Below are 13,547 nucleotides of genomic sequence, written 5' to 3' on the forward strand. Positions count from 1 at the left end.
AATGCATACAGGCAGAACACTGTATACCTAATAAATAAATAAATCTTAAAAAAAATAGAAAATCCATCAGTAATTTTTAGTGCCTCCCAGCACTCAGGAGGCAGAGGCAGGCGGATCTCTAAGTCCAGGCCAGCCTGGTGTACAGAGTTTGAGTTCTGGTACAGCCAGAGCTACATATTGAGACCCTGCTCAAAAAAACAAACAAAAACCATAAAACCAATCCCCCACCCAAATTAGTAGGTTTTATATACATAAAAACGGAACTTGCTGATAAAGATACCAGGAAAAATATTCTACTTACAGTAACTGAAGACATAAAGAATCTAGGAATAAACATAACAATGGAGATAAAAGACTTAGGAAAATTTTAAGATGTTGAAAAAAAATTGAAGCCATCAGATGATAGGAAGACTATGCTCCTGCGCTGACAGTATGTGAAATGGCTGCATCACCAAAAGCAGTTGTATTCCGATTCAATACAATTTCTACCAAAATTCCAATGATAGCTGGGCGGTGGTGGCGCACGCCTTTAATCCCAGCACTCGGGAGGCAGAGGCAGGCGGATCTCTGTGAGTTCGAGACCAGCTTGGTCTACAGAGCTAGTTCCAGGACAGGCTCCAAAACCACAGAGAAACCCTGTCTCGAAAAACCAAAAAAAAAAAAAATCCAATGATAATCTTCACAGAACTATAAAAAAAATTCTAAAATTTGTGTGGAAATACTAAAGATCACAGATAGCTAAAGCAGTTCTAAGCAGAAAGAACATAGCTTGATATATAACATTAACTCAAACTATTCTACATAGCTATGGTGGGAAAGACAGCATGGTGTTGGCACAAAAACCACATGTAGACATGAGGATTCAAAACCACGAAGAACCTATGGCACTGTGAACACTTAAATTTGAGCTGAATGCCTAACCAAGCCATACCTTTAGTCATAAAATGGAGACTGGACCCTTTCTAGTCACCTCGGCACCCAGTACCTGGAAGGCTCTCCTGACTATGTTGAGCCTCTTCTGGAGCAGTTTAGAAAATTCATCCTCCTGCGTAGTGCTGGCTGTATGAATCACTTTGTGAGAGAAAGTCAGCATGTCCATGGAGATTCCCTGGGCCCTTCCATAGTCTTGAAGCACAGCAGTAAGAAAGGCTGTGAAGAAAAACAGTGCCAAAGTTTCTGGTAAGCCTCTGGTTTCCTGTGGGGTGGGCACCATGGCTGCCACGTGGAGATGGAGGAGGAGTCAGGAAGGAGGGGTAATGTAATGGGAGGCTGTGTATTGGTTTATTCCTAGATAAAACATTCACTCTTAGGGGGAAGCTTGGAAAGATGCAGAATGTTCTCAAGAGAGGTGAAACATTGCATCCCACAGGGAAGCTCCATAAAACTCAGCAAGTAAGCAATCAAAAGCTTCAGGATGTTTCTGAAACTGACCAGTTTCACCAGGTCCTTCCCTCCTCAAGTGTAAACACACAGTAAGGACTGCTGAGAGATGCTCTGGAGCCTGCTTGACTTCCTGGGAAAGACTGCAGCTTGCTGAGCTGCCTGCTGGTTTTCCAGCTTTCATGAGCTGGAGTGGCCTTGGTGATGCAGCCGTCTTTGAGTCCTTCTGGAAGTAATCCTACTTCACTGAGATGGACTTTGATGGCACCCTTATTTTTGTTGGTTCCCTAAGGAATAGTGTCACACACCATGGGTTGAGATGGAGGATAGGAGGGACCAGCTACCATACTTTCGGGCCTGCACACCTAGGCTGTTTCTGTAGTCCAGCTCCCTGTTCCCTTTGTGTTTCTAGTGCTGGGACCTGAGCCTTTTCTGATTTCACCTGGACTGATGATTGTATCGTATGTAATCTTGGTAGCAGAGATAGATAGGTCATAGACGGGTTAGTATGTGACCCAGGGCGCCAGACTTCCTCCGACCTTGTCATACTGACAAGCAGGGGAAGAGGAAGTTATTCTGGGCTTGCTGATCTGCCTGTTGCAATTTTGTCCCATGTAGCATAGAGGGAGGGTACGGACAGAGGACGATTTCTCTCGTGGGGTCTGTGGGCCTCTCCTTGTGTCCCCATTTCAGTGACCTCGGCTTTCCAAGCCGGGGCGGCCTTGAATCCTACTGAGCTCTGCCTGCTCTCTGCCCATCGTCTCACACAGGGAGGCTAGATGCTTCTGCCTCCTCATTTCCTTTTATCTGTCCCTTCTCTCCTGTTCCATGACCCCCTGCCACAGCGATGGTCAGCTTTTGACTGGAGGAAGGATTTCTCTGTGGTCGAGACCAAGCGTGAACCTTTCTGACCTACCAATCACCCCTTTCCTGTCACAGTGGGTGTCTGTGAACCCCCTGACTCTCCACCGCAACAATTCCCTGCTGCCTTCCCCTGCAGTCATCTCTAGCTTCCCCCCATGTTTGCTGTCTGTGTCTGTCCTCGGTTGAACATTTGACTCTTAAGTCAGGCTAAGTTCAAAATCTGGTCACGTGGATGATTCCCTCAGAGTCCTCCACACTACTTTTAGTTGTACGACTGGGCAAATTTTTTTCCTTTTCCCCCTTTTTAAAATCTTTTTTTCCTATTAGACTTTTCATTTTATATGTGAATGTTTTGCTTTCATATGTGTCTGTGTACCACGTGTGTTTATATGCGAATGTTTTGCTTTCATATGTGTCTGTGTACCACGTGTGTTTATATGCGAATGTTTTGCTTTCATATGTGTCTGTGTGCCACGTGTGTTTATATGCGAATGTTTTGCTTTCATGTGTGTCTGTGTACCACGTGTGTTTATATGCGAATGTTTTGCTTTCATGTATGTCTGTGTACCACGTGTGTGCTTGGTGCCTGTAGAGTCGAGGTTGTGGAAACACCACGTCAGTGCCAGGTCTGCAGGCAAGTTGCTTAACTTCTCGGTGCCATGTTTTTCCTAGCTGGACATACAGATAATTACAGCAACAACTCTCAAAGACCACCAAGGAAATCCTGTATGAACAGAACAGGGCTGGCAGCCTGTAGCACCGTGTGAATGTTGTTCTTTCTCTCCTGGCCCACTTCAGTGATACTTAGTTAGAAGCTCTTTGCTCAGAGACCATCTCTGGCCATCAGTTACAGTCTCCCTGTTCTGTGTACTAAGTGTTGGTTAGCTCAGGCTCATGTGGAAAGTCATTCATTCTTCAAGTATTGACTGACAGCTAGCTTTGCTGGTGTTGGACAAATTAGGTACTAGGGATGCAACAGAAAACAACAAAAACCAACCTCTCTGTTCCTGCTCTGGCGGAGCTCATCTGCAGTGGCTTCTTCCCAGGCCCCCATGGGTCTTGGCTCCCTACTGCTGTGACTTAGCCCACTTAGTGCCTACCTTTCCCGCTATTAGTGCTGAATAGGTAGGGTACAGCAGACATCTTGCCATCGATTCTTTTTAATAAATGATTGTCCGAGGTGTAATATTTCCTCTTGTGTAGGCCTTAAGGGAGGAGCCTTAGTTCTACATTTTTGATATCACAAAACCCCTGACTTAGGGATGAGAAAGGCCCAGTGGGGCCTTGGGTGTGTGGAAGATGGATAAGGAGAAGAGGTGGGGGCAGAATGGGCTCAGGTCCCACAGGGGCGGGCGCTGGTGCCGTCTTCAGGCCCAGTGGTGGAGCCAGATGCCGGTGTGTCCTGGGTACTAGCACTCACCATGTGGAGAGAAGAAAGCGGGGAGCCAGTATCTTGCAGGGAAGCCTTCAACGAAATGGCTAGCAGAGTCAGTGGGATGTCTGAATTTCTGGTTGGCTGGTGTAGAAGACTGTTTCCAGGTCGCGACAAATGTCATATACCTGGTGAGACACCAGAGGCAGGGCAGCTGAGGGCATAGTCAGTAGCCGCTCCCCCCGAAGTGGCCTGGCATCTGCCTCCAGCCCTCCAGGACGCGGCTCTCACTTCTCACCCCAGCCTACATCAACCTCTGTTTGATACTTTGATGGACACTGGGCACAGTTTGAGGCCTCTTAGGGGAAAGGAGGGGTAGATTGTGGAAATGCCTCACTGGGCCTTGAGGAATCTTAGCACTTGTTGAGTTGCAGACTTTGCCCATGGCTGACACTCATGTGCCATGGGACACAGGAGACAGCTGGCACAGGCTAGACAGAGAACTGAGTTTGCATGGCGATGCCTCTGTGTTCTAGCCGGGACACTTTCGTAAATCATTGCCTTGCTGTGGCTTACTCCTTTCTGAACCAGCATGGAGACAAGGTCAGCACCACCTTCCATCACAGGGCCACCATGGGAACGGGGTCAGGGAGACACAACTACGTTTTTTACACAGTATTCCACAGTCTCCCTGGTCAGTTTTCTAGAAATGGTATGGAATAGCAGGAAGACAAAACATTGGATATTTCCAGCTCTCAGCATGAGAAGACCTTGCATGGGACCCCAAAAGGAAACGGTGAGAAAAAGAACCCCAAGAGCCTGAGGGAGTATAGTAAGGGGAACTGCTGAGCTCCACCGAAGCAGGGAAGGGATGGGAAGCAGTTTTGGCTCTTGCTCTTACCGGTGGTGGATGGCAGTGTAGGCCACTTTGGCCCAGGTATTGAAGAAGTTCACCCGCTGGATGAGGTCGCTCACCCAGAAGCTCAGGGGCTTGCAGGACCTGTAGGCGTTCTTCTGCAGAGTGAGGGAGAGGCGGGTCATTTCTGTAAATCTTGTCTAGAGGTCACTAGGCACATTTCTGTCAGGGAGAAACACCTTGGCAGGAGATGCCATTTTCTAGCAGAAAACCCAGCGATGTCTGAAAATGACTATCAAGGAAATCACATGACCTTAACTGGAAGGGCCTGGTGTGGTCATGGGAGTTTAGTACCCTTCAACCTTCACCTCTCCCCCTCTTCTCCCTTCTCTGGACATTGTCTTCATGGGGTTTTAGCCACTTGGACTTCCCAGGCTGCCTGGTTGCAAGTGTCACCTACTGGGCGGTCCTTTCCTTCAGCCCAGAAGAGCTGGCCCAGCCTCCTGACTACAGTGTTCCCTTCTGCTTGGGGCCTCCACTGTCCAGTCTCTAATTCCGTTCACAACAAGCCCTCGAACGTCAAGGGTGAAGGGAGTAGGGTTGTAGTTCTCAGCCGCCTCCATCTTCTCTTGACAGTAGGTGTCTGGCTGGAGATCATGGCCTCATCCCCTCATCTGTCCTTATTAGAAATCAGTGGTCCCTGCCTCCTGTGCTATTCAGCTCACCCCAGCCCAGGCACCCAGACCCCTGCTGACTTCCTCTCAGATCCCACCCACTGGCTCTGCTCTCTGAGGTGACAGCTGTTGCCTGGGCCCTTCCAGCCCTTTCCTCTCTCCACCCTCACTCCTGGTGGCCCCACTGTTTCTTCCAGGCTGACTGCAGGAAGCCTCTCTGAAGAGCTCCCCTGGCTCCACGCACCTCCCATTTCCCCCTTTCTTGCTTGTCCGAGCTGACATCCCCAGGTAGCTGAGTCAATCAGCATGCAGCCACGCAGCCTTCTGCAGCTGTGTCCCAGCTCTCAAGGCACTGGCACCCAAGAGCCCAGCTTTCTCCTAGCTGTCTTTCTCGGTCAGTCATGAAGCCCCTGGGCCCTTCCAATGCATAGCTGTCAAGGCCACTGAGCCCAGGAGCCCAGAAATCTATCAGCTCCTGCCAGGCTACCTGTATGAAATCTACAGATGTCACATTTCAACTGTCCACTATTCAATTTTTAAAGTGTTTGTTGTTGCTGATGCCTTTAGCCTCTGTTTTTTTCTGCATACTTTTTTTTGGAAGTACTGTATCGCCCTGTAATTCACATCAACCATATGTCCATCTGAGGCGCACATTCAATAATACGGCAGTCACCTCAGTAAAAACCAACCAAATAAACCCTGGTCTTTTTGCCTATGCCGCTTAGTTCTCTGTTCCCTGCAGCTGGAGGCAGCCACTCTGTGGGGTTTGTCTGTTATGGACGTCTCGTTTCTATGAGTTACACACTGTGGGGCCTTTTGAGATTACCTCCTTACAGAGTGTAGGAAAGCCTCAATTTCCAGGGTCCACCCATGTAGCATCTGTCAGCACTTTTGTGTTGGTGGCAGCCATTTGTAATACTTTCTTGTTCCCTAAGGATATGAAGCTTACAGTCTTTGCAGACATTTGAAGTTTTATATTGACTGAAAATATGAGTAAGACAAGACAGAAGAGCAGACCAATTGCTACAAAACATAAGGTTAAAACCAATGCCTTCCTCCACACACGGCCCGTTAAGACACCGCTCGAGGTAACTGAGATCTGCCTTTCCTTCTACAAATTCTGTGATTCTTGAAACTAAGACACATGCGCGTTTCCCAAGCAAACATATACCTCCGTATTCTGACGCTTTCAACACTTTACCAAGACCTTGTGGAGGTCCTTGTGACTGTGCACACGTCTCATCCTGTGCGAACCTTTGTTCATGTAACCAGATTCCCATTCATGGATAGCCAGCTGTTTTCAGATTCATGCGGTTACAGCTTTGTGGCAAATACCTCCAAGATAAATTTGGGCAGAACTGCCACACTGCCTTCTAGCTGGCTGTATTCACTCATACCTGACCCAAAGTGCATCAGCACAATGGTCACACACCATTTCTTCATGTCAGTTAACTTGGTCATTGTGGAGCACTGACATTTCTCTCAGGCTAGAGGCAAAAAGCATGGCCGCTTACCTGGCCGCCTACTTCCCACAGGCTGGGCACCCTGGCCGCCTACTTCCCACAGCGTGGACACCCTGGCCGCTTACCTGCCACAGCTTGGGCACCTTGACTCTAAGGAAAGAGTCGTAGATCTCCTCCAGATCCTGAGTGAGGATGATCTCTCCTTTTATGGCAAGTTGAAGATCCTTTAAGGATTTATGTATGACAGATAATAACTTATTGAAACGCTCTATTTCTTGGCTCAGAAAGGTTATCAGGACGCAGTGGATGAGGGGATCATGGCCTGAATTTAAAAAAAAAAAGGAAAATGTGTTGTTTATAGGGAAAGAAGGACACGGGTGTTGGAGGAAGCCCATGTATTTTGACTATGGTTGGTAGACATTTTCTAGAGGCATGTAGATAGCAAATATTTTAGTGTTTTTAATCAACCTTCCTGCCTGTTATGACTCATACCAAGTGTCATCACACCTAACATGCAAATCAGGAAGCACCAGCTGTGTCAGGAGACCAGATTTATGCGAGTTCAAGGCCAGCCTGGTGTACAGAGTGGGTTCCAGGATAGCTAGAGCTACATAGTGAGACTCTGTCTCAAATAAACCAAAGAAAGCTTTAGGTATGAGCACTCAAGTTTGAAATTCCTGCAGTATTTATGTGTCACAAAGTATATGCTCTCCCTTGGACGTGTTAAACCACAGGAATCCTGTAAAAACAGCTGGATGTGGTGGCGCACATCTGTAGTTCTGGCTCTCATGAAGCAAAGTCAGGCAGATCTCTGAGTTCCAGACCAGCCAGGGCTCCTTAGTGAGACCCTCTTTTTATTATATATCTATATCTCTATATATCTATCTGTATATGTGTACACACACATATATATTTTAAACTTGCAGGCAGAAGAGAAGACTAGCTTTAGCTTTCTGAGAGATGCACCCTAGGGTTTCCCCGCTGTGCCAGGGTCAGTGTACTTGCCCAAACGGAGACACATCGTCAGTCAGGGATCACATCCCTTACTGGGACCACGGTTGCCTGTGCTGTCACTGACTGTGCCATCACTGTGCATTTTGGGAAGCTGTTGTTCAGCATTTGACTCCAAATGAGTTTTGGAAAGAGACTATAGGACTGGAGAGATGGCTCAGTGGTTAAGAGCTCTTTGCTCTTGCAGAGGACCTGAATTTGATTTCCAGCACCCATGTCATGGCTAACAACTGGGCACAACTCCAGCTCCAAAGAATCGGAAACTTTTGTCCTCTTGGGCTCCTGTTCTCAAGTGCACACCCCACCAACATACAAACAAAAATAAAAATAAAAGAAAGGAAATATGGATGTTAAAATTTAACTTGGAAAATTCTCCCAGTCCAGGTATTTAACATCTCCTCAGAGCTAGCCTGACTGCGCCTTTCTAAACCTCACTGTCCTAAGTCCGCCTGGAGCCCGGGGCAGGGAGAGCAGCGGTGGAGTGGTGGCAGTGGGCAGCGGCCCCAGCAGAGCTCTATGCTGTGTCTGCTGTGATGGCTGCTCCTTCACTTTTGGTCTTGGTACCTTCGCATTTCCTCTTCCCTCACTCTGCAGCCCTGTTTTCCTCTCTGTGCCACCTCCCATCTGGGGAGACCCTCGCCCTTCCTCCAGGGTCAGAATCTTTGCTGATGGGGCTGCAGCAGGAGGAGCCCAGGGCCACCACTCACCTTCAACATTGCTCTGAAGTTTCTCCCACATTGAACTTGACAAGATGAACTTGAATGTGCTCTGACTCTCAGGCCCTGAGGCTTCCTCGTTCTCCACTGTCAGGGGCAGCTGAACCAGGATGTCAGATAGGATCTCCATCACCAGGTCGTCATTGCTCTGCTCGGGACTGCACAGGGGTCAGGTGAAGAATGAGGCACAGACCCATTGCCTGGGAGGACCCATAGCTGTGAACCTGAACCCCAGAGACTGGAATTCACCCCACTTTGCAGAGGGGAGAACTGTCCTGTAACTTCCATGTTCATGAGGAAATGTGGATTTGTTTCTAAAACTCTGTTTTAACCAGACTCCATCTCCAGACAGACATATGCAGACTGAACGAGGAGGAGGACGTGGCAGGCCCAGAAGCTCATGGGTTCTCATGGGTCAGTTTGTCACTTTCCTCTGTGCTTACCCATGACCCATGAGCTCTGGGTGTGACAGGAGCAGTGATGAAAATGTGGCATGGGGGTGGGGAGACTGTGGGAGCCACCTGGCTGGAGGGATGGTGTAGGAAGTCCTGTTTGTGTGTTGCTTTCATTGGTTAATGAATAAAGAAACTGCCTTGGCCTAGTTGATAGGGTGGAGCTTAGGTAGGCAGAAAAAAACAAAACTAAATTGCTGGGAGGAAGAAGAGCAGAGTCAGAAAAGCCATAGATCCTCCACCGGATATGGACGCTGGTTAAAATCTCTGGTAAGCCACAGCCACGTTGCAATACATAGATTAATAAAAATGGGCTAAATTAAGATGTAAGAGCTAGCCTATAAAAAGTTAGAGCTAATGGCCAAGCAGTATTTTAATTAATACAGTTTCTTTTATTTCAGGTGTAAGTTAGCCAGGCGGCCGGGACAAACAGTGGGCCCTCCCCTGCAACAGAGGGATGCTTTGAAATCCTCAGAAGATGAGAAGGCAGGGTCAGAAGTGAATGAGCACAGGGCAGACGGCAGAAAGCGGGCTCCCTTTGCTCACCAGGATGGGCCAGGTTTTCACCTAACACCGAATGCCATCTTTGAAAGCAGCTGATAACCTGACACCACATGGCCTGCTAGCTCAGTAGTGCTGCTTCTGGGCTACCTTGCAAGTCACAGAGGACATGGATTTTCTATGCCATTCTTTTTACTTTTGCTTTGATTTCTCAGCAGCCATCCAAGGTAGCTTCAAGTAATTTCAAAAGTCAACAAGTCTCAATTATATTGAATGTGACAGGTCTCCCAGTGTCGTCTCACAGACAAAGGAGTTTCCATGTTTGAACAACATGATTGGAGGACTTATGGCCTCTTTATCTATGTGAGGAGACACTATAAAGCATGTTTAAGATGCTCATTAGATGTATTCCTATTGTATAACTATTTCTTTCAAATTGAACACTCCTTTCTAGAGAAAGATTCCTTCATACCGAGGAAATGAACTAAACTTTAGAAGGCCCAGAGAGTAAAGTAAGTCACAAGTCACAGGAACTTCCTGAAACTTAGAAGATTCACAAGGCTCCCTACAAGGTTTATCAGAATAAGCTCTTGCTGGGTGGGAGAGACTGAAGAGACAAGCAGCCTGCTTGTTTTTAGGAGTTGCCACCTATGCTAGGGTGGACTTTTTGGTGACAGAGATGTTTTTGATTCATCTATGTTCCAATGAGTAGCCTGTAACCCATAACTTCAGTGAGCCCACTGATTAAGCTAAATTTTGGAGAAATTGTTTCTGTGGTATGTTGTCAGTGCCCTGTCTGAGGCACAGACATTTGTTTACACCTCCCCAGGAAAGGGTGCACAATTCCATTACAATCATGCCATCTTCTGTTGGTGCATTGGGGATTGCTACTAGCATGACGGGTGTCATCAGAAGTGTGGCGTCTACATGACATTCCACCTGCTGCTCTGGGAACATCTGGATAGTTTCTCTTGGGTATATATCCTTCTCCATAGGTGCAGTTTTCTGCTATGAAGCAGATGGTATACACTCACTTCTAGTGAAGTGGCACTTGGAACTATGTCTATATGTTGTTAGTAAACAAGATTGGATGATGGATCAAATAGCAAAACCCATGTGCCAAAGCCAGGAAACATTCTGATGTCATCTGACTAAGTCTTGATCCAAAGAGATAATAAGACTATAATGGAATATAGAATTCCAACTGGTTTGGAGGCACATGGAAAAATATGTATTTTAACAGCCAAAAAAATGTAAACTCAGTCTCTTGGCATTAGAGAATATGTAGTTGGCATCCAGGGATGTGGGTAATGGGGCCACCTTGCATAGACTTGTGGAGCAATTGTCCCGACAGTTACAGAGTTTTGAGTGTCCTACTCATGTTTCCAGCAAGAAGTAATTCCACGGGAAAAATTATAGAAAAGAATTTTTTTTTGTGCTAAGGAAATGTTATTATCTAGACTATGGTGTGTGTGTGTGTGTGTGTGTGTGTGTGTGTGTGTGTGTGTGTGCGCAGGTGAGCTTGCTTGTATAGACATGTGGAGGTGAAAGGCTGATGTTGAGATGGCTTTTATCTCAGGAATCTCTCTGCCTCATTTATCTGTTGAAACAAGGTCTCTCAGCGAACCAGGATCTATCTCAGCATCTCGGCAAGGCTATCTATCCAGCAAGCTTCAGGACCCACTCTCCATCTCCTAGCACTTGGGTGATGGATCTGTGCCTGGCTTTTCTGTGGGGCCTGGGAATCTGAACACAGGCCCTTGTGCTTGCAAAGCAACCCTTGGTAAACTGAGCCAACTTCCCAGCTCATGAACTTCTGTGATAGTCACGAGAACTGGAGAGGTAAAGCTTATGCCTCCATTTTAAAAAAAGAGAGACCAGAGAAACAATTTAAACTGAAATCCTGCTAAATTTATATAAATAAGAGAACAAATGAATTTAAGATTATTTATGCATATATATGTATATATATATATATATATTTGTGATTATTAGATTTATGAAAATGACTGGTGGCCTTGAGAAGGCCTGGCAGACAGACAACAGAAGGGTTCCAGCTTTATAACAAATATTTATCTATTTGAAACGTTTGATCAAGTCTCCAAATGGGACGCAACACTATTGAAAGGCCTTGAATGGTGGTTGTTAAGATATGCCAAACCTAGAAATTGAAAAACTAAAACCAAGGAGGGAAATCTGTGGACTCCCAGGGAGACCCCATGAATGAGCCAACGTCACTGTCTTGATTCAGAGATGAGGGGCCTTGGCAGAGCAGCGATTGGCTTCCCCTTATTCACAAAGTAACATGACAGAGCGAGGATTTGAGCACAGGTCTGGTGAGGAAGTTGGAGGAAAAAGTGAGCACACCATGGTCTGGTCCTTAAGCTCCCTGGAGGACAGTGCCTGGCAATGTCTAACAGTGGAGAGTGGACCTCCCCTTTGAGGGCTCCAGACGCAGCTCTGGCATGGACACACTTGATTTTATAGTTTCGAGGGGATGGGGCTTGAATTTGGGGTACATGTATGACACCTTTTAGACCTTACAGCAGCCTCAAAGGGCAGACTGGTATTCTTACCCACTTTACAGGTAAGGACACCGGAGCGTCGTGACACTGAACACAGCAAGTAAAGCTGTTATTCACATGGGCCTCCTGGTATAGGGAGTTTCTCTTGAGCTCACAGCCCCGTCTGTCACTGTGGGGGCTGTCTGTTCCTCCTGAGAAGCAAATGTGCACGCTTCACATTTAAACAAATTCATTTACAGCTTAAATTAAAGGTTGTGGCACACACCTTTAATCTCAACATTCAGGATGCAGAGACAGGCTGATCTGATTTTGAGGCTGGTCTGGTCTCCAAAGTGAGTTCCAGTCAGGGCTACACAGGGAAACTTGTCTTGAAAGACCAAACCCAAACCAGAACAAACAAACAAACAAACAAAAAACCCCAAACCAAATTCACTTAGAAGACAACTCACCGGGTCCATTTCAGTCACCCATCCAATGAATATTTATTAACTACTGTATGCTTGGTGCATGTGTGTGTGTGTGTACGCACGTGCGTGTGCATGCACACATGAGTGCAGGTGAGTGGGTGTGCAGAGGAAACAACATGGAGTTTTCTATATCATGCAAGTCATACTTGTTTATCAACACTTTATCTGGCATTTCCCAACTAATAACAACAGCTCCCGTGTCCTCTTACTTGATCATGAGGTTGACAGGAGCAGCTTTTGGCTGCATGGTGATGAGATTTTCAATGAACTTCTGACACTTGATCTCGCTGCAGGTGTGTGTGGCTTCGGGGTGTATCCCCAAGATTTCAGGAGAGTCGTCATCAGGCAAGGACTGGATAATGTGTATGCAGTCCTGTAAGCTTGCAGAGCTGGGCACTGGCTGGTACCCCTGAAAGTTGAGGGGCTTTGTTAGTGTTACGTGAGTAAGAATCTCCTCCAGTCAATGCATGGAGGCAGTAACTCCCCACGACCTTCTGTGCCAAAGGCTCCTATTTCTATATAGTACAGAGTGTCTATTAAAAGCAATACCTGGGGCCACTCCATTGCAAACACTCACATGTAACTTTCTTGTTGGGAAGGGGGAGGTGGTTTAAGGACTAAGGAGTTCTATTGCCTTGATGAGACATACCCACAGGTAACAAAGCACAGGGCCTTTAGTGCGACCTGTAGAAGCCATGTGAAGGAGGCCAAGGCCTTGCGTGTTAGAAGGGGGTGACTAGCCTTGCCGCGGGAGAGGATAAGCCTGTTAAGTAGGGAGGAGGTTAGAGCGCTGTGTGTCACTGGAGGGGACACTGGGATGCCTACTCTGTCCATCTTTGTCTCCTGTCATGATGTCCTGTACTGAAACAGGCCCAAAGCAGCACAGCTGGTTTTTGTCATTTTAGGCATTTGTCAAATTATAGACATCTGTCTAATACAGATATTAAGAATGAATTATCAGTGACCAGGAAGAGAAACATATTATTTAATATGGTCAGGAAGCTGGTGGTAGCAGCTTTCACTGAAGACCTGGTGAAGGACACAGGACACACTAGAGAACAAAGTCACTGGTAAAGATATTATCAGCAAAAGAAACTAAGATTATTACAGTGCATAGGATGGATTGGCAAGTTGGAATGGTCATAAAAGTTTCAGGGTTTTAAAACAATTGAAATATAAGATTTCAGAAATACATTTTTGTTAGCATGGTATGTTGCAATGAAAAACAATCTCTCTCTCTCTCTCTCTCTCTCTCTCTCTCTATAT

The 13,547-nt window shown here is 46.6% G+C and overlaps 1 protein-coding gene across 1 annotated transcript in view; it reads right to left on the reverse strand.

Annotated features, from left to right (window-relative positions):
- Dnah14 (dynein axonemal heavy chain 14) overlaps positions 1-13,547 on the reverse strand; it is a 229,533-nt gene that overhangs the window by 6,071 nt on the left and 209,915 nt on the right. Inside the window, exons 74-79 of the mRNA XM_013346965.1 lie at positions 12,491-12,681; positions 8,328-8,494; positions 6,735-6,931; positions 4,518-4,630; positions 3,665-3,804; positions 986-1,149 (exon numbers count right to left, since the gene is read on the reverse strand). Coding sequence (XP_013202419.1) covers positions 986-1,149; positions 3,665-3,804; positions 4,518-4,630; positions 6,735-6,931; positions 8,328-8,494; positions 12,491-12,681 — 972 coding nt within the window. The remainder of the gene's footprint in view (positions 1-985; positions 1,150-3,664; positions 3,805-4,517; positions 4,631-6,734; positions 6,932-8,327; positions 8,495-12,490; positions 12,682-13,547) is intronic.

Source organism: Microtus ochrogaster, chromosome 6 (assembly GCF_000317375.1).
Source record: "Microtus ochrogaster isolate Prairie Vole_2 chromosome 6, MicOch1.0, whole genome shotgun sequence".
Classification (NCBI taxonomy): domain Eukaryota; kingdom Metazoa; phylum Chordata; class Mammalia; order Rodentia; family Cricetidae; genus Microtus; species Microtus ochrogaster.